At 42.7% G+C, this 22,516-nt stretch overlaps 1 protein-coding gene across 1 annotated transcript in view; it reads left to right on the top strand.

Moving 5' to 3' along the window:
• Positions 1 to 22,516, top strand: part of cep89 (centrosomal protein 89) — a 108,158-nt gene that overhangs the window by 65,849 nt on the left and 19,793 nt on the right. The window contains exon 19 of the mRNA XM_084052129.1: positions 20,384 to 20,553. Within this exon, the coding sequence (XP_083908255.1) occupies positions 20,384 to 20,553 (170 nt within the window). The remainder of the gene's footprint in view (positions 1 to 20,383; positions 20,554 to 22,516) is intronic.

Here is a 22,516-nt window from a genome sequence, read left to right as displayed (position 1 = left end):
GAGATGGGTTGAGAGAGAGGGAGAGGGAGAAAGAGAGAGACGTAGTGAGAGAGACAACAAAATAGTAATATAGTATATTCAGTATATGTTTGTATTCTTTTCTCCTTCTTCCAATTTGTGTATCGTAAACATACGTATCAGAGTCAACCAACAGCTGGTGCTGTCTTCTCTGAAGCTAAAACATAAATACAACTTGTTGGTCTGCTGTTGCCCAAACAAGCACGGTCTGGTAGCTCGAGATAAACAGATAAACAGTGCGTAGGCATTGGGCAATCCTTAAAGAACCACTTCCCTGCATGTATTTAATTCTTTCAGTTTGCTTCATTGAAAACTCAAACAAGGTTCCAGCTATAGCAGCCCGTTTTTGGCTTCAGTATACCAGCACTGCAGTTAAAACTGACTTTGACTTTGAAAACACGCAGGCAGCAGCTTCAGTCAGTCAGTCATAGTTTGACAGTATGCTAATGGGAGTTTCAAGGACAGTTTCCCTGTCATACTGACTAGACACAGGTCATGTTGATGTCTACACTCTACTTGAGGCTGCTGACTGACACAGGTCATGTTGTCTGCATTCTACCGGAGGCTGACTGATACAGGTCATAATAATAATAATAATAAAAAACGAAAGGAATATTTACTCAAACATGTGTCCGCACCCAAAAAAGGGGTCCGAGCTACTGCACGAAGCCATGTTCCTATTTATGTTCTTATTTTAGTGAATGCAACCTTATGTTAACCAGTCTGTATGGTAGAGGGTGTTAATGCTAGTATAACTAGTGCATCTGCAGTGGTTGGAGGTGGTCTCTCTACTCTTCCATTGAGATATTTAGACCCTGTCGTCAGGTGGGACACCACCTGCTGGCTGACAAGTAACCCTGCTTGAAGGTCATGAGCCCGATATCTCGAGGGAGGATCCCCTCCTTCTTGAAAGACTGGTAGAAATGTGGCTTCCCACACAGGATAATCCCAGGTGTTAACCCATTAAGACCTGGGACGCATCTGTGTCATTTTTAGATTTGAGCTAAAAAAGCAGTATTTTACACTTTGGCTATTCAAAAATAGCAGATCTACAAGCTCATAGCGCGGCACAGAGTGCCGATCTTTTTTGGGCAGGGGCATTCTGTCCGGTGGCTAAATATGCCTTTTTTACACAATAAAAAAGGTCCTGTGGTCTTTGATGGCCAGATGTGAGTTATTGGGGGCTAGAAGAGCTACTGTAAATAATAATAAAGAAAATGCCGGGTTATTGAGTAAAAAATATATATATTTAGCCACCGGACAGAATGACCCGCCCACTGTAAAAAAATCGCGAAAATTGCTAAAACTATAGAAAGCAGTAAATAAAAATGTTTTAACGCTCATCTTTTATTTACTTTAATTACAATCTAAAACATAAACCTTGGTTAAAGTTGTCCTTTAATGGGTCAACAGTTGCAATTGCTTAGTCTCTCCGTCAGAAGAGGACATATAAAAGTTACAGATTGTAACTTTACTCTGAGAGTGTACAAAATGTAACCAAAATGGTTACATTGGTAAACAGTCCTGTTTATAGAGTGCTACTACAGTAATGACAGCTTTTTCTAGGCCACGTTATTCCCATCATGATTTCCCACCTGACTTGCAGTGGAAATTGCATTGGGTTCTGAATAAGTTGTGAAAATAAATGCAAACAAAATGCTCATGATATTCACGCTTTGTTCTTCAAGACAATTTCCACTTTATGTTTTTTGAATGGCACACAATTTATATTATAATTATACCAAGTATAACATGGCTTCAGAATTCACATTTGAGAATGTGTCACATGAATGGTGTTGCTCTATTTTATACTTCGGTGTTAAGAAAATAGACGATCTACAAGCTCACACTCACAGTGTGTAACCTCGCGATGCGTTGAGCGATGAGCTTTTAGAACGGCCATTTTACGAATACGAAGGTATTTTTACTTTACTGGAGTGTTTCCAATTTTCTATACTTTTACTTTTACTCCATTACACCACAGAGGCAAATATTGTACTTTTTGCTCCACTACAGTTATGGGAAAAAATTAGCTACTAGTTACTTTGTAGATTTTGATTATTATTACAAAACATGCATTAACCACTTCAGCCCTATTTAAATTAGGCTATTTGAAAATAGCCCATCTACAAGTTCACAACGCGTCGCAAAGCGATGCGTTGTGAGCTTGTAGAGCTTGTAGCTTGTATTTTCAAAGCATTTTTATAAATTTGAAAATTTGTGAAATGGGACATTTTGCATAATGAGTACTTTTACTTTCAGTACTTAAGTATATTTTAATGCGAATACTTATGCACTTTCACTCAAGTACATTTTTAACACCGGACATTTATTTGTAACAGAGTATATCTACATTGTGGTATTGCTACTTTTACTGAAGTACACAATGTGAATACTTCTTCCACCATTGCATGAAAATGCATGAGAACCACTGGGATAAGCAATCTGGGGAGCCTCAATCCTAGGCTTTAGGACTACAACAACACAACACTCCTCGTTCCCTTCAATAGCTCTCTACCGCACCGGATAGATTTTGATCTCTCTCTCTCTTCCCCTTGCCCCTAATCTCACCTTTCTCTTCTATGAAAATAACAAAAAGATGGAGCTTGCACAAAAACGAATTTCACCCACTGTTTTACACCTGTGTGTAAACACACACACACACACACACACACACACACACACACACACACACACACACACACACACACACACACACACACACACACACACACACACACACACACACACACACACACACAGACAGACGCATAGAAGCGCCATATAGACAAATGCATGCATACCATCTACTGCATTCACCTGCATGTGCATATAACCCGTAGAGAGAACAGCAGGTGCACAGAGTGAAGCTGTCAATCATACTCAACGAGGTCACAGTGTACTGGGCTCTTCACATCACACAACTCATGAATGGGAAATGAGTCTAATCAGCCTCTCTGTCACACACACACACACACACACACACACACACACACACACACACACACACACACACACACACACACACACACTCAGAGTACCACTCCTTCAAGATGACTTTCATTCATTATAAATGTCACCATTATTGATTCAAAACAGATAAATAGCCTGAAAGCCGGTCCCGAGCCTCTCCTGTCTGTCTGCTCTGTGTGAATAACATCAACAAGCAGCAGGGTAATGGGGGACAAACAGGCTGTCTGTCTCTGTCGCTCTAGTCTCCAGATGCCAATTTTCGAATGTTAGAGAGAGTCTGTTATTCCGGTGTTTTGAATTGAAGTTGCCTTTTTTTTCCTGTGGATTATCAGTGCTTCTGATATACTGTACAGACTATTCAGCAGAAGAACTTGAGAATTGTGTGAGTCTATCTCGAGTAGGGTTGTCCGATATTGGCTTTTTTACCGATAACCGATATACCGATATTGTCCAACTCTTAATTACCGATACCGATATCAACCGATACCGATATATGCGGGGATTATTGTGATTAGGGTAAGCTCAAATTTCATATCACACACACCATATACAGTAAGAACTCCTGTAACTTATTTATAAAGCAAAAAAAAAAAAAAAAAAAAAAAAAATTTTTTTTTTTCAAAAACCGATACCGATATTTTCCCGATATCAATTTTTATGCTAATATCGGCCGATAATATCGGGAGGCCGATAATATCGGACATCCCTAATCTCGAGAGACTACTCTCTTTTGATAGAACTCCGTTCTCAGGTTGTCTCTCCATTTGTCTGTACTGTATGTCTTTCTCCCTCTCTGTCCTTTACATCATGCTTTCTGTCTCTCTGTCTGTGTCTTTATCCTTTATGTCTGTCTCCATAATGCGCTTTGGGTGTACGGCAGACAAACTGGCTCTGTTATGCTTCACTGTATACTCCGCTTGCCCTAACATAGCCTCAGAGCTTGGGGTGGATCTGCTATTTTCGGGCATGTGACACCGTCTTACGATGAATAAATCAGGCCTTTAGTAACGAACTTGTCTGCAGGTGGGGCGCTCTTGTGGCTCAGGGTTCTAGGGAATAGAATCCACTGCAATGCTTCTAGTTTGGCTGAGCGTATATATGAGCGACAATTGGCCTTGTTCGTCCTTGCCTGGACGGGTAGGATGAAGGAGGTGCTGTGTCCTCCCAGTGGGGGCACCTCACTGGCATTTGAGCCAATAACAGCAGTGGCAACACAGAAATGTGTGGGGAGGAAAGCATTGCCATAACGACTAAACTGGGAGAAAAACAGGGTAAAAATAATTGGCTAATTTAAAAAAAACAAATAATAATAATACTCTTGTCAGCAGGTGTCGTGAACCTAATTCAACCAAACAGCTGTGCAGGGAGCAGCCTTCTTGCTAACATTTCTCAGCACTTTTTTACCTTGCATTATTCATGAAGGAGTTCTTCTGTTCCTCATTAAATAAATAGCACTTGTGTGTCTGATATTAATAGAGAGACTCACTGACACCTCCTGTAATGTCCAGACAGATTTATGCACTGACTGACGATCAATAGTATAATGGATAGTTACATCACATCCTGCAGTCTAGGAGAAGAAAACATTTAAATAATCAGTCCTGCTGAAGAAACTGATTCAACTCGGTTGCATAACGCTTTAAATCCTTGTTTGTATGACTCATATAGATTTTTCTGCTACATTCACCACTGAATGTTGCCCACCAGTACAGTACTATATTCAGTTGCATTGATCTGGTCTTCTTCTCATTTTATCTTAACCTATTAAGAACGATTCTACAAATGCCCTCTAAATCTGTGATTCTCACACTTTCAAGATTTTTCAAAAGTGTTCAAAAATAGCAGATGTACAAGCTCACAGTGCGGCACGAAGTGATACGCTGTGAGCTTGTATATCTGGTATTTTTGAATAGCCAACGCAAAAATGTATGGATTTTAATGGGTTAAACCTAAAACACTAGATGAAAGCATTTGAGTCTGTGATTGACTGACAAACTGACCTTCACGAACTTGAGAATAAAGATCTTTCCTGACCGATAAGAGTTGAGAATAAAGATCAGAGTGAGATTAGCAGACATTAGTTGTTTGGCTTAGAATGCATATCTTCTGTCACTGCTCTCAGAAACAAGTTCCTGACAATGGAACCTCTCCAAGTGTTCTGTAACATGAAGAGAAAGGCTAGGAGGACAGACAGCCGTCTGAAACCAAAAGCCCTTCGTCTGCCCTCCCCTCCTGCCTGCTGATTCTTCTTGTTTATTTGCACATATTAAAAAAAAGAAAATTACTTAAGCCCTACAGTATACTTCGCTGTATAATGAAATAGCAAAAATATGCGGTCTACAAGCTCACAACGCATTGCGACGTGTTGTGAGCTTTTAGAAAATGCAATTTTTTGGGGAAAATGCTGTTGTGATATTTTTGGAAATGTTTGAAAATCTTTGGTAATATTTGGATATTTATGAGAACGTTTGGGATAATGATGTGCCCAAAAGAGACTTCTTTAAAGTGTTTTAGAGATCTGACAAAGGAAGAAACGCACATGTGTGGGTGGGAAGGATTAGCTAACCTCACTGTGGTTATACAATTTATTATTGACATTTCAATAGTTGCCCAGTTCAGGCTGGCCTGAATATTTGGCAGTCAGCCTGAAGGTTTGTGTGTATGTCTGTCTGACTGACTGGCTATTTTAGGCTTTTTGTGTGTCTTGACTAAATGTCAGAGACGTTCCCTGAAGTAAACATGTTCTGCTGCACATCAGCTTGTGCCTGAAAGGTTAACTGTTGATAGCCATACTGCCATACTGCTCTACTGGGGAGAGACAGACGGATGGAGAGTGCATGAGGAACAAAGAAAGGAAGGGAGTGAGATGATGGGAGATGGAGAGAGGGAGGGAGGAATAGAGCAACAGAGAGGAGGAGAGAGAGAGGTGGCTCTCTACATTTTTTTAGAGGGAAGAAAGGATAACAAAATTGTAAAGGGTCATCCACACCGAGCACGATAACTATATAATAATAACTATAGATATGTTGTTTTAAAAATCGTTTAACTCAAGTGGATGGCAGAGTCCACACCACAACTATAACGACTACCGCAGTGGCGAACGATATCGTTTCGATCAATTTCAGAGTGATTTTATGAACGATAGAAATCTGACAGTAAATCAAAATCCACAAGAAGGTTGTCTGCTGTAATCGCGAGTCTCACCTGCGGAATCAGAGGTACTTTTGTTATTATTATTATCAACAGAATTGAGGAGACAGTCATGAATAGCTAATGCAACTCATAGGCTTGCTGGCATTATCTCAGGTATGCCTACCTATAATCTGGCCTGTTTATAATTAATAATCAGTGTCAGATTATCCATGTAGCCTATTGCATGTCTTTCATTAGTACTACGGAGGCGGATATCTCTCTCTGGCTCGCTGTCTCACTCTCTCTGCCTCCGTGTGGGCTCCAACACAGCTGGACTGCACTGCACAGCGGGTGCTTTGTGCCACTGTTTACTTTACAGAACGTTATTGTTCATCAATGTGGATGCTCACATCATTTTTGTTATAGTTGTCATGCTTGGTGTGGACGGCCCTTAACCCATTAAGACCTGAGGCCGATTTTACAAATGCCTTCAAAATCAGTAGTTCTCAATTTTGTTGTGCCAGGGACCCCCAGAAGAGACGATTTGTGTAAAAAATAGCAGATGTACAAGCTCGCAGCATGGAACGAAGTGACGCGCTGTTAGCTTATCTGCTATTTTTGAGAAACTGTTCTAAATCCTAAGAGTTTTCTGAAAAACGTATGTTGCTATATATAGCCAAAATCTAAAATGACACAGATGCTTTCCCGGTTTTAATGGGGTAAATCAGGATTTCAGAAGTGCAACAAAATGTAACAACAGTTTAGCATTTTGTGCTACGACAATTTCCTCATCCTCATTTTCATTTCCTGGAAGAAATAGTTTAAGATTATCATTGACAGGTGACCTGGTGTAAATTAGAGGCACTCCTGTTTAGATTCTTTACACATATTTATGCACATATATGTTGGCCCACTACTCTTTCAAATATTATTCCCCCACTTTGTACTTTCCCTTTGCCATTGTCAGACACAGTGGCCCTCATTTATCAACGCAGCGTATAAACCGGCGTATATTTTTCCATATATTCGGCCGTACACCAACGTCGAAGTCACATTTATCAACGCATCCTACACAGCTGATCCGAGCTTACACTTGGTCCCAGCGTTGATAAATGTCACGGCTGAAACGAGAGTCATTTAAATAACACGCCCTTAATTATTCTCAAAACGCCCCGATTTTACGACATGAAGACGAACCAGAATACGACCAAAGACATGAAAAGCCAATAAGAAATAGCTTCCCTCGCTCGCCTCGCCACACACGCACACGCCACTCTCTCTCTCTCTCTCTCTCTCTCTCTCTCTCTCTCTCTCACACACACACACACACACACACACACACACACACACACACACACACACACACACGGCCGCCCAGCTGTGTTTTTCATGTTATCCGTACCGTAGCGGTTGTCACGTAGGCTTGTAGCCTACATGAATGACTTATTATGATACCAATCACATCAAGGAATACGTTTGTATATTAATGTATTTAACCCATACCGAGCAGTGTGCGTTCGAGTTACACTGAAATAAAGCCGTCATGTAGGCTATTCCCATTTCCCAGTGAGGCTCGGACCGTCGGATGGGCGAGTCCCGTCCCGCTCCGCATTAATGAGAGATAGCCTGGAGAGAACATTAATGAATGAAGGCTGGTGTGTGTTGAACCATGGGTTAACTGTCTGATCTCCCGGTGGCCATGAAAATATAACAGCAGCGCCGTTGCACCGGCAGAAGCGCTGTATATTTTGAAAATAGCAGATCTACAAGCTCACAACGCGTCGCGATGCGACGCTGGCTTGTGAGCTTGTATATCTGCTATTTTCAATGTAGCCAGATCTACAATCTTATCTGAATGACTGTTAAAGCAAAAGCAGTTTGTTTAAATTACTTTATTACGGGGCCAGAGCTCAGCTCTGGACCTGTTTTGTTATTGGCAATATTCTGTCACTTCTTCTTTTTCTTCTGCCACTTTTCGCAGTTCTGGCTGAACCGTGCTGTTGCTTTTTACAAAACTCGGCCATATGGTAGATCCCAGGATTCCATAGATTTTAACTATTGCAGTTTTATGAAAATTATTCATCTGCGCCTAAAACATACATGCAGACTCACATTTCTTTGAAACTTTGCAGAAATGTACAGGGTCATTCCAAATATCACTGAAACCAATCTTACTCCAATTGGCCAAAGGGGGGCGCTATAGCAATTTTTTTTAAATGCAGACTTTAAACAGGCATAAGTCATGGCTCGTTTGGCCGAAAGTCGTGAAACTTGCTTACACTTGTGCCTTGACTCATGAGGAACACATCTATCACGTTCACCAGTAAGCTCCGCCCTTAGATTGTCCGCAATTTTGAGCAGTTTGAAAAACATTAAACCCAGGATTTGTCAGCTACTTGCGTGAAACTGTATCATCTGTGTGATCTCTTCTTCACAGTTTCTTTCTGTTGGTCCAATGGCTTCTCCCTTAAACCAATGCCTCACAACACCAAGGTTGCCGGTTCAAGCCTCACCTGATGCAGGCTTCAGTAAAGATGCATTGCACACAACATGATGTATCAGTGAATACATGTGCAATTGTTAAATATAATATGAAATGCTTAACAGTATTTGTTTGTCAATTTTCTGACATAATTATGTTCTTTTTAGAAAGTGAGCAACAGCAACAGTCCACCTGGCCTATTCCCATGGATTGGATCTACCCACCTCACCTGCTGTCATTCCCTCACTTAATGCAGACTTAAATTCAAATTGCATTGCACACAACATGATTGTGTCAATTAATGCATACGCAATTGTTAAAGATAACCTGAAATGCTTTCATTGTATGATATACTTCTTTCTGAAAATAGCCGATCTACAATCTCACAACTTTTCAGATAGCAACGTTTTGTGAGCTTGTAGATCGACTACTTTCACTAGTTTCTGTTCCGAGGAGACGTACAATTTCTCTATTGGTAGATGGTTAGGGAACCATTGATCTAGAGTAGTTAGCAAAACAGAGGCCTGGTCCGTCAGGGACGGAATGACTTATAAATATCAACAGACACTACCAGGGCTATCTTATCTCTAGCTCAATGAGAAGAAAGGCAGCCTTGTTGTCCGGAGGTCACCGGTTCGATCCCCCTCCCCGAAGATGTGTTGAGGTGATCATGATTTGGCCTTCGTAGGCTTACACATAGTATTTCTTGAGGTTAGGGGAAGGCATAGTTTTACTGAGGTTAGGGTTATGGGTTTAAAATGCTCATTTGTTAATTGCATGGTATTCTTTCTCTCAAGTTCAGTCTTCTATGTTTCTATGGCTTATTGTGCATATTACTTATCATTGCTTCTTTCTTTCTTCTCTCTGCAATCCCTGGCCCCGTATTATCGCTGCTTGCAGCTATATTTCAATTTTATATTTTTACAGCGATTATTTATTAGTGTAGATATACATTTTGGAGTGGATTATGTGTCTAGATGCCTGTCAGACAGTCAGACAATGTTGCTCTGCAGGTCTAGAATGGAATAAACGGGCGCAGCCAACGTCAACAACTGGTCTCGACCAGACGTGAGATCTCAGCGTAAAGTAGGATGAAGCCCACGTCAGGATATATTGATAAATGCCGAAAGGTGCGGTGATCACGCCGTACGGTCATTATTCGGGCTGCACCGCGTTGATAAATGAGGGCCAGTGTGGGTCTACTAGTTTGTGTTAATCCTCTAATCATTCATTGTCTCCGGCCTGGCGAGAGAGTATGTTTTGCCCCCTGTCCTTGTCTCCGCCAGGCCGAAAGGCATGGCGAGAGAGTATGTTTTGCCCCCTGTCCGTCCGTCCGTGTTTCCGTCCGTCCGTCCGTGTGTGTGTGTCTGTCCTTCTGTCTGCGACCAGCTAATCTCCGCCACCGTTGACCCGGTCGCTGTGAAACTGTGCACACACATTCCCTGGATGCCACAGCAGAACCTCTGCCCCACATTTTTCAGATCAGCCTGTCATCACCATTTGCTAAACACATTTTTTTATATTACTCCTACATATTTTGTCCAAAAAACACGCAAATCGGTACACAGTATTTCCATACCTATGTGATCAACACAGATCTGTCTGATTTTCCATATTCCATCCTGATTGGCTAAAATTGGCTTCCAAAGTCTGCAGGATTGGTTCATTTTGAACAAAATGCCTCAGGAAGAAATGCCACCCTTTTCACATTGGCCTGTTATAGCGCCACCAGCAGGTCTAATTTAGCAAACCACATTTTTGGAACAAAATGCCTCAAATCATGAATGCAGTGTCCGATTGCCGTGCAAGGCCTAAGAAGAAATGGCACCCTTTTCACATTGGCCTATTATAGCGCCACCAGGAGGCCACAATAATCTACCTGACCTGGCGGAGACTTGTGCTCCGAGGAGCACTTTTTCTAGTTCTTCATCTTTTTCGTGCCAAGGACCCCCACAATGATATGTATTTGGCCGCAGACCCTCATATGAAAATGTTTTGTGCCAGGGACCCCCAGAAGAGAAGATTTGAGTTAAAACATTCAAAATTATTAAAACATTTTCAAACACTTTCAAGATGTTTAAAAAAAAAAATCAAAAGCTTGTAGATCTGCTATGTTTGAGAATATTGCGAGCAAGATATTGATCTCGATATTGATATCGATTATGGGAGAGCGCCCCCTGTTGTGATCACAGAAGCATTATTATACACTCCAGGCAATATTATTGGCTGCAACAAGGTTGCGTGCTGGCATCATCAGCAGGTACCACCCCCTGTGCGCCTTGATAAGCACTGATGAATGCCAATCGCGTTATTCAAGATAAGCAATTCCCTTCTCGCCAATCAGCCAAGGAGAGAGTTTTAGCGAATATCTCGCTCGTGATATTCAAAGAACAGGGCTTATGTTCGTAACATAACGTTCTTTTATCATATTACTCACTCAATATTCGCTCATGGGAGACCCATGAATGGCTCCTAAATATACATTAACAGTAGAGAAGGCCCTGTCTTTATCCAACATTTCCTGTAGAAAGGAGAGGATGTCTGACTGAGGCTTGGAATGCAACAATGTATGACTTTCCACACATTCCTCAAGGACTCGCCACTTACAAGTATAGAGAGTCCTAGTCGATATCCGTCAGTTCCAGCCATGTGACCCTTTCTTGTGTCACGATGGCGGCCAAAGTGCCTCCCGCACAAACCCAGGCATCTCAGGCAGTGAGTGTGGGTTAGAGCTCTTCACGGGCCCCCCGATTCCGTGTTTTATCATAATCACTCTGTACCAGGTCGGAATCCACGCTATTAACTCGGGTCTGTCCATCATCATGTGTAATACCCGAGTGGATCCGAGAAGACCCGTACTATGCCTACTGTGTGTGATCTCTAATCAGGAGAGAAGCGCAATGAAGTGTTGTTTAACTTGTGTGTGATGTTTTAGACAGACCTAGGATCAGGTTAGTGCAGCAGCGACATAAATGGCTGTGCATCTTGTGTGATGATTATGCTGGTTTAGGACCCGATTACTGCAGCGCAAAAAAAAAGAAAAAAGTTGGTGGTGCGCAATGCAGGCGCACCACCATACTGCAAGGCAAGCCAGCCATAGATATAGAAACCTTTATATGTCTATGAAGCCAGATGCCAGGCTGATTTGAAAACACTGGTGTGCAAATCATGGATTTCTCTGACGAGGTGAAAGCAAAGCTTTGATCATAAAATGGTCATTCGTCAATAGGTCTGCTATTATTTCATAAAGTCCACATTTATTTACAAAGAAAACCTTTTGCCACGCATATTAAATGAATACCTCTGTGCATATTTTTATTTAATTTTCTGTAGTTTCATATGCACTTTTTTTAAGGGGTGTCTGCAGGGTCGGGTCTTTAAAATTTTCGAAATAATCGGGTTTCGGAACAAATTTCACCGGGCCAATTAGGGTCCGGGTCCGGAACAGCTCGGAAATTGTCACAGGACCACCCGGGTTTGGTTTTGTTATTTGAAAAGAATCTCGGAACAGCTCTGAATCGGATCAGATTTCACAGGTCTATTTCAGTTCAGGCCCGTTTTTTTTAGACCAGTAAAGAGCCCTAGTGTGGGTATCGTAGCCCAACATTTTGTTCCCACAGGAGCACAACTTTTGGCTGGGCTTCTTCGACCTGCTGGCGGCAGGGGAAACGCTCATATCTGCTGCGTTCTGGGAGGATGGTGGGCTAGATATCGTAACATAGTCTGGCTTCTGAGGCTCAAACGTGGTGTTTTTATTTCAGTTTGGCTTTCGCGGCTCAAACTTGGAAATGTGTGTAACTAACTCGGATTTTGTTTACTCACTCAAAATAATTACGGGTGTTTTGTTGTTAGCTTTTGGGGCTTAACACAAGCTCTTCTCTAGAGCGAAAGTAGCTTTTGTAAGCTTACCCAAATCTTCGAGTGCTTAAACGGTAGCGCTTTGAGTCCAAGATCTGACATTCAATTCGAACTACGCGATGTCCGTCTAAGAGATAAGGTGAGAGTATGCTCTGTGATTAAGAGAAGGGAAGTTTGAATAACGTGGCTGGCATTCATCATCAGTGTTTATCAAGGCACACAGGGGCTGGTACCTGCTGATGACGCCAGAACGCAACCTTGTCTCCCATAAACTAATATTGAGCGAGTAATATGATAAAAGAACCACTGTTCTAAACCACTGTTCTAAAACCTAAGAGTTTTCTGAAAAATGTACGTTGCTATATTGTATATATAGCTAAAATCTAAAATGACACAGATGCTTTCCAGGTTTTAATGGGTTAAAGCTGCAATATTTATAGGCCGGAAAATATCTGCTGGATAGTATTAATTCTCACAGCCTCTGGGCTTAGAAAAAGCTTTCTTTTCCCTGCAGCTGTCAGAGCCCAGACTCAGATTTGGGCAAAAAACAAAACACATTCTCCATTGCTGCTAAGAGGGTTAGAGTGTGTGTGTGTATTATCTGCACCTCTCTATTTTTGTCTCTTTGTATTGTATTGCTCTTAATTGTTAGCACAGTCTTGCAGACGATGTATGAGTGAGTGACAAATAAACCCCTCTTGATTCTTGATTCTAATTCACAACAGCATTGTGGTGATCAGTTCTATATACATTATGCTTTATTGACATGGCAATATGAATCTATAGTGGACTAGTGCTTCCTAGTGGACTAGTGCTTACTAGTGCTTCTGAAACTAACTTCTAGTAAACATACAGTGGTAACTTCTAGTAAACATACAGTGGTAACTCTTGAAAACTTCAAACTAGGCGCTCGGCTGGCACAGTGCTCAAGTCCCTGCTCACCAACATGGAGGTTGTGGGTTCTAATCCACCGCGGTGCATCCGGCTTTGTTGGGCGTCTATGCGAACACAATTTCCCCGTGTTCGGGGGAGGGAAGCCGGACGGGGAGGGTGATATCGGTCATTGTGTGTTGGGCGGGAGGAGTAGGACGGAGGCCCTACGTCCCCCCGGTGGGGGCTCCTCACTGGCAGGTGAGTCAGTAGGATACAACAGCAGTGACAACACAGAAATGTGTGTGGGGAGGAATTAATTGGCATAACGACTAAATTGGGGAGAAAAAGGGGGTCAATTGTTTTTTGGCTACTTCAAACTTTTCGCCCCCGTTGCCATGCATGCAGCTTGTGGAGTGAATGCACTTTAGCAGCAGGTAGACTGCCTCATGAAATTGAATTAGGCAGTATTTTCTGCAACCAGGCGTCAGAAGTAAACATACTCCCTCATGTCCTGTTCTGTTAATACTTGATCTATTCTGGATACAATATGCTTACAGTTACAATGTCTTAGCACTTTAAAAAAGAGATATCTAAATCTACTGTACAGTGCTGCTTGAAAGTTTGTGAACCCTAAATGTTCTACATTTCTGCATAAATATGACCTATCAGATTTTCCTAAAAGTCCTAAAAGAGACAATAATATTGTACTTAATATAATAAATTTCTAATGTATTTATTATTATGGAAAAATATCCAATATTACATATAACAAGGTTCTTTTGTTCAGAAGGAATTTGGAGCCATTATGCAAATGGTGATAGAAAACCCCATATTCTCTGTCTTCCTTTTAAAATGTAATACCCGCAATGAGCATTCATCATTAACAATAATATTTACTGTGTAGGTAGGTGTGTATTTCACAATACACACCTACCTACCTACCTAGGTGTGTATTTCACAATGATGCTTGCTTTAGCGGAATTAGGAGCTGTTCCTACATCAGAATGCAGCATCTTTTGAGTTTGAACACAGCCAACCTTAGAGCAGCACGCAAAGTAAATGCTTTGAATAATGATGTTTCCCTGAGGTGTGAGTGAGCTACCTGAGAGCTGCTTCTTTTAAAATGCCAAATAGGGGAAATCTAAACACAAACCTGTTCCTCTCAGCAATACCTGTCTTCGCTCATATAATCCCCTCTTTCTCTCTCTGTTGGAGGAGAGAGTTTTGGCCCTCAGGCTGTCATTATCATGCCTGATCTTTCCTGTGCCTCTCCTCTCCTCTCCTCTCATCTCCTATTTAGGCATTTCGCAGATGCTCCTACGCATGAGTAAACAACAAGGTAAAATAGTCACATAAGTAGCGTGGGTACCAGGTAAACAATGACCCTAGCATCTGTCTAAACACGCTATCTGAATCACATTCTTAACATTTGTGGTTGAGAAAAAAAACTAATCTAAGAAACAAAAACAAGAGAACAAGTAATCAATATGCGTATGTGAGAAGGGATACAAGGAGAGTGAAGTGCTAGGGGTTGAGGTGGAGTCTGAGGTAGTAAGTCTGCAGTTATGTCTACAATGGAGAGTTTATTCCACTGTTTGGGGCCCAGGAGGGAGAAGGGTCTAGGACATGTGGAGTGTGGTCCAGAGTGTTTAAGCTTGGACAGCATCCCTGTGTCTGTGTGGTCAAAAGGTGAAGGCAAAAATAAACAAAGAGAAAACGACATGGGGGTTAAACCGCTGAGGTGAAGAAGAAAAAGGGAAGGGCTGCCGTTGCCCAAACCAAACCAAACTTGCTTCCTAACCCACTTGATCCTTAATAGCTCACTACAGCCGACATCAGCCGAAAGAAAATAAATAGAAGCTTACCTGTCTGCACTAACCTTACTGGTCAAAATAAAACACACTCTGGCACCACCCATTAGACCCAGGGTTCAGCTATAAAGCGCACAAGTATCTACATGTGTGCCGAGATAATGGGTGAATGCCTACTGCCTAGATGCCAAAGCTGCTAAACAACTATCTCAAACTTGTTAACATTGATTCACATATTAACTTCAGAGCTAACTATCACATGAGTTAATGTTACAACAGAGAGGCACAAAGATGGACTGCTCAGGTTAAATGAATCACAACTACTGGGCGGGAATTGTCTGTCACGAAGTGGCTTTTCAATATTTTGAGTTTGATCAGCGGATGGAAATGGAATCAGTGACAAGAAGAAACGGGAAGTCGTTGACCCGAGAGGAATTCCCTCCGAAGAAGCAGATAATGTGTTGACTGGCCCTAACTGATGGAGAAACAGACTGTGCCATACACAGTAACAAAATACAGAGCTGTTTTAAACCCAAGATCATGTCTCATGCGGCCCCTGATCCTTGTAGTTCTGGGGCTTAAACCCCATTAAGCCTGTGCATTAAGGAGCCCGTGCTCATGAGCTGCTATCCTTCCATATTACTATAGGAACTCATATCCCTGGCCACTACCGCCCTAATCTGAGTTCCCAGAAGCTCCGCTCAACCCCTTCTGACCTCCTACCTGAGGTGATCAGAAGGATTATGAGATCAGACTTCAGCAGCAACTCTTGCAGAATGTATATTAATACAACAGGTTTAACACGCATGCATGTACGCACACACGCACGCACGCACACGCCCGCACCCAACACACTATGCTGGTGAACCCAGAACCCAGAACTGTACTAAATTATAGTAGAGTAGCAGAGTGTAAAAAGTAATGGACACATCAGAGCCAGTGAGATTGAAAGAGTTGCGTCATCTCCGTTCACTTCACTCCAAGGGGCCAATTATTTTAGAGCAATGAAGGATCATGTAAAGAAAGAATATTCATTTAATATTACATTTAAAAAAAACAAATTCACAATTGATTAGGAATTAGTTTCTGTGTACTCAGAGATAATAATAAGAATGCAGAGGTAACGCTTGCCATCGAGCAACCAGCAGCTCCAACCATTATAGTTCCAAACATTGAATCCTCATAATGGGTGTTGATGAAGCAGGCTGTGAAGCAGGCTGTGTATCTGACCTGTCATGACGCAACTCTTTCTATCTCAACGGCTCTCAATGGACACAGTGAAGTAGCCCAGCAGTGACATCATCCTCTGTGCTCATTGATACAGCACTTTCTGCCTCCCATAACGCTTTTCTCTGCCCATAGAGACAGTGTGCTGTCGACCACTGATGTAAATGAGAAACGAGACTGGAGTTGGAGCAAGGTCTAGGTCTACCTATCTAAGGCCAGATAACATTCAGAACCTGTCGTCAGAAGGGCATAGCTCAGCATGGTTTAGCATAGCTCAGCATGGTTTAGCGTAGCTCGGCATGGCGCTTTATGACGCCGCTAAATGTCACCGCCTCAGTTGGTCTGACACCAGCCGTCCCCTGTCTCCCTCTGGGGGGTGTTAAGGAGATTTAAAGAGCATGAGGAGCTGTCCTCATCACTGGAAAACTGCTACTGAAGATTACATTTAGAATCAGAACAGGTTTATTGGCGGAATACATCCACACATACAGTAGGTGTTCTTGTCTTGTTACTGTAGGTTGTTGTAGGTGTTCAACCTACCTGTATGATATAAATACAAGTAAGATGTACAAATGATACAACACATACAAAATAAAATAAGAAATACAAGTGTAAAAACAAAATAATTAAGAAATACGATCACAGATGGTAGAGATTAATTAGTGTCTCTATGAAAAAGTGACATTGTCTCAATTAAGGGCCTGTCCAATGTCCATGGTAAACAGTAGGAGTGTAAATCACAAGCTGAATCATATTAAAATACCACACTGATTCTTATTCAATATTTGCCTTATTACACATTTTCCACAATAACAATGTGATTTGATGAAGTCAGTATGAGAGATCATCTTTTGTTGGCTAACACATTAATGTTCCATTTATATCAGCTCACAAACAAACAACATAAGCTGTAACAATTGTATTGCCGATTTATTTTTTGTCAGTTGTATTAATGATCCTCTAGCTAATTAAAGCATGGTCGGGTCATTACTCATTTAAAAAGTCTAAAAAGAATGAAAGAGACACTGTCAACTTGTTTATAGCGTTATATTTTGCTATTAGAGACACTATAAATTAGGGACATTAGAAATGCCTGCCAGAAAATAATGTTGGCATGGCATGTTAAGATCTCTTGCTTATTAGCTGTACTTGAACAGGGTGTTCCACAAGTGTATACAATATCCAGCTGGGAGGAAATAGTAGTCAGCCAGGGACATGGGACCTAGGGCGGAGCCAGGTCATGGCGGTATGACGGGTTGGTGAACAGGGGTCTTCCAAAATGGCTAAAACCAGTTGCCATCCGGTACAACTCCCACTGCCACCTGCCACTCCATAGTTGTGCCACCTGGCAGTATGTCACCTGGCAATATGTAGTGGCAGGTGATACTGCCAGATACCACGTTGGAACAGCGTTCCAGTTATGCTATTAGGTAACATGTGATCATCTTTTGCTACAGCTTATAAAAATGTAATATAAAGTTATTGGCTGTAAAGGATTTGGCTGTATTTGTCGTTGTGTATTCAATCGAGGGTAGTTATATCTTATATGTGCCAAGGTGGTTGGATGAAATTTGTAGTTACAGAAAATGTAGTTAGAACACAAATCGATGTCCTTTAACCAGAGTCCCCCTGAGATCAATACTTGGCCCCCTCCATTTTTCACTCTACACACCAAATCTCTGAAAATAGCCAATCTACAAGTTCACAACGCATTGCATTTAGCTATTTCTGCTATTTTGGCCGAATGTAATGTTTGCCTCACAATAGGGACACTAGGGTTCATGTTATGTTAGTCTTAATCACCTGAATCAAATAATGTCAAAGTACAGTTCTCTGTACTTCCATGCCTTCTCTTTGCTGGACCCTGGTTCTGCCAAGCCGGGTTGCCATTCTGTGAAAATCTGTGGCTTGGCCTGGACCTGTACCTTGCTGGCTCCAATGTAGCCTGTCAGTACATCGCGCGTTCGAGTCCCGTTCCCGACGATCTTGACTGCATGTCTCTCCCCATCTCTCTCTCCCTGTTTCCTGTCCATCTCCACTATACCTATAAATAAAGGCAGAAAAGCCCCCCCCCCCCCCCCTTGCCATTACCTAACCATTCTGTGAAATGTAGGCTTTTGCTGTTTTCTGCTTATCTTTTGGGTTTTGGCTTTGTGCCCTTTGTGCCCAGCCGAGCACATACAGTTTGACATGGTGTATTCCATAAGCAGAGATGTTGCTCATTGTGCCAGTTCAGCCCACTTTGCCAATTTCACTGCACTGATTGGTCAGCTGCTGTATAACCTCTAGGGAATATACAGTTTTTTTGGCCCCAGGCCAATAGGTGGAAAAAGGGGACTGCTTAGATACTACTGGACAGAGCAGGACAGGAAGTAGTAAGTGTTGCATTGAGAGCCAGTCTGTGGTTGATGTGTGGTTGTGATTGTGAGCACACAATCAAAGAGCATGAACAGTAATCCAATGTCCGGTACGTAAATACAAAACAACAATTGGTGAGGAGGATGACTGTGGCTAGTACACCTTTGTCTTCCACTTTACAATGTCTGGGAGACCTGCAATGGCATTTGAAACATGGCTGGAGATGTTCAAAAACGACCTACTTGTGATTTATGTGAAAGGAGCCAACTGGCCTGATACCTGAAAGCCAGCTATACTACTGCACAGTGTCGAAACCGAGTATTTTCTACACCTTGACTGAAACAGATTCTTATGATCATACCGTGGCTGCTCTGCAAACATTTTCTTTCAATGTCAATGTCAGAGAGAGTTTCACCAATAAGCTCAGAGATGGGTTGAAACAATACACAATAAGCCTCTGTGCTTCGTGCAAGATATACTACAAGACCAAATTGTGGAAAATGTCTTTCATTCCATTAATCTTTTATTGCCCACGATCTACTGACAACAATACATGGCTTTACACCCCCCCCCCCCCCCCCCCCCCCCCCACACACACACACACACACACACACACACACACACACACACAGAGTAGTGTTTCAATACATGTCCTTGCAATCCCACCCCCGGCTCTCTCTGCTGTGTTATCTCAGTCCTTTCAAACGGATGTATCCCCCACCACCTGTATGCACTCATGCACTGTGTGTGCATGCGTGTGTGCGAGCGCATGCGTGTGCATGCACACAAGTGATTGTGGATGCTAACCTTGCGTCAGTGCGTGCGTCTCCTCTCCTCCACTCGTCTCCGTAGCGATGTTCAAGTAAACACTTCCTTCTCAGCGCAGCATAGATACACATCCATACACCAGCATACTGTGTGTGTGTGTGTGTGTGTGTGTGTGTGTGTGTGTGTGTGTGTGTGTGTGTGTGTGTGTGTGTGTGTGTGTGTGTGTGTGTGTGTGTGTGTGTGTGTGTGTGTGTGTGTGTGTGTGTGTGTGTCCAGGTCTGTCCAACAGCTAGTTCAGGGACACCCTGTACTTGCTCATGTGTCTAATATGTGTTGGATGTAAGCTTAAAATCGCTCTGTCAAATGTCTCCGTCCTCCTCTTGTTCTCGCACTGTGACAGTCTAAGAGGTGGACATAGGACTTACGATGTGATGAGCAGAGGTATGCCTCTGTCTGTTTGTCCTCTGTTTATCCTCCTGTTGTCTCTCTGTCCGTTTTTTGTCTTCTCATGGTAGTGGCTGGATGCGCAGAGACAAGCACGATGATGGACACAAAAACACGTCAAACAGCCTTGTCTCTAGTGCGTCCTTTTCTTCTCTCCCTCTGCCAGTCTGTCCTTTTTTATTTTGCCCCTTTTAACCGCTGGAGACATAAATATTTAAGCCGTAAGCTCCCTGGGTTCCAACAGTCGCATGTCTCCGTTCGTCTGTCCTCCACTTCCGTCTGTCTGTCCTTCTCTCATCATCTCCTGACGATAACAGTTGGTAGTTCTAAGTTGCAGCTGTGAAGCTGTGGTATCGCTCCGTTGAATCACTGCTGTGTCTCTTCTTGTCTGCACCCCCGCTCCCCTCCCTCTCCTCTCCCCACCGGTGTCCTCCTGCAGCTGTACCGGCGGCAGGCAACGTCCAGCGTGGGAGCACTGGACCAGCGTCTGAGGCAGCAAGAGGAGGACTTCACCGGGAGAGCAGCCTCCTATCAGAGAGAGATAGAACACCTCCACACGCTACTGGGAGACGGACAGGACTCTCTGCAACTCCTGCTGCAGCAGAAACGGTAGAATGGGGGGGTGGGGGGCTGTGTGTGTGTGTGTGTGTGTGTGTGTGTGTGTGTGTGTGTGTGTGTGTGTGTGTGTGTGTGTGTGTGTGTGTGTGTGTGTGTGTGTGTGTGTGTGTGTGTGTGTGTGTGTGTGTGTGTGTGTGTGTGTGTGTGTGATAGCGAGGAGGAAGGGAGAGAAGAGATGGAAAAGAGGGTGTGTGTGTCTGTGTACACACTGAGGGAGGCAGAGAGAGTGATGGAGAGAGCAGTGGAGTGTGCGCGCGCGTGTGAGCGCGTGTGTGTGTGTGTGAGTGAGAGAGAGAGAGAGAGAGAGAGAGAGAGAGCGAGCAATGAAGTCTGTGTCTGTGTGTGTGTGTGTGTGTGTGTGTGTGTGTGTGTGTGTGTGTGTGTGTGTGTGCGTGCGTGCGTGGAAGAGAGGCAGATATGCAGAGCTGGTCACAGCGACACTGATAACACAAACCAATTACAGGCTACTGAGAGGAGAGAGAGTCAAACGACTGGTGCTGCAGATAGACCCGTTTGATGCTCTTCTCCCCACTCTCTCCAGGTCAGCAGCAGTGTAAACAGTGCAACTTGTGTTGCAGAGCAACAGAAGAATTTCACTTCCAGCTGTATTGTACATTGTAAGATCCTGAAAGTCCTAGTAAAAGGTATTTTAACTGAGAAGGTAAATTGAGGAGAATCTAAAAAAAAAAAAAAAAAAAAAAAAAAAAATATATATATATATATATATATATATATATATATATATATATATATATATATTTATATTTATATACGTAATGCTGCGGTTCTCTGTTTAAAATTTAACTGAACGGTTCGTCATCCACTGACATCCATTAATGTCTGTGTCCTGGAGATATCCCCTCCCCGGCAGTGAATCCAGCTGGTGTTGCTCGCCCAAAACAGGCCGTTGTGAACCTGTAGATCATCCATTTTTCTCAGGCGACACCATCAGATTAATAAATTAACATAATGATTAAAAGTTAAAAGTTGTTATTTCCAACAAAACAGCTGCAACAAAGTCCTCCATGACTGCATGGGACTCTTGTAAGCGTTGTAAGCATAATATCCTTAACTTCTTATGCAGAGATTAAAGGCTGTTTTATTGTCGTAAGCTAAACGCCAAGACTACACAATATGACCACACATTTCACTGCAACATAACACACAGTATCACACAACTGAACACATAGCTTTGCTCTACACTGCCCTCTACTGGTGGAATGGATTTTTTTATCCGGAATGGCAAATTGATTATATTTTACAGCAACACTGCACTTACTGTTACATACATTATAGTCGCACCTAGGAGCAAGTCTTCTACTTGGCCACTGGAAGCTGACCAGCACAACCACAGACTTTTAATGTTGACCACTGGAAGCTGCCCAGTACAACCTCATTCTTCTACTGTTGACACGGCACAGCTTCTTAAGGCACCGATATCGTCCCGACTCTTCCGCGGAAGGCGTTGGAAAGCGTCTCCCGTCTCCTACCGACAACCTGTTGTAGATAGCGCCATGTCGTCGGGCCGGGACTAGAAGATTATTGTCGATGAACAACCGAGCAGGTTCGGTCGTTGGACCGACCGGTAGAGCCGTCGATAGCCGTAGGTTAGTGAAGAGGGGGGAGAGAGGCGGTAAAGGTTTGGTCCGAGCTGCAGTCCGAGCTGGCTCCAATGTTGCCAGATTGTGTGAGTGAAACAAGCAACCAGTGGTCTATGAAACCAAGCCCAAAAGAAGCGACCAGTTTCACCACTTGAGCCCTATTACATCAGCTATTTTCTAAAACAATCTTGAATGCAAGCGCAAATAAGCAACTACACTTCAGAAACAAGCCCAAACAAAAGCAACCCAAAACTATGAATATTTACAAGCGACTTTACAGGAAAACAAGACAAAGGTCGCTCATAATAAGCAGACCTGGCAACACTGGCAGGATCTTGCAGACCAGCGCTGCC

Source organism: Gymnoscopelus microlampas, assembly GCF_963454915.1.
Source record: "Gymnoscopelus microlampas genome assembly, chromosome: 1".
Taxonomy (NCBI): domain Eukaryota; kingdom Metazoa; phylum Chordata; class Actinopteri; order Myctophiformes; family Myctophidae; genus Gymnoscopelus; species Gymnoscopelus microlampas.
The sequence above is the reverse complement of the archived record's forward strand: the minus strand, read 5'-3'. Positions and strand labels throughout refer to the sequence as shown.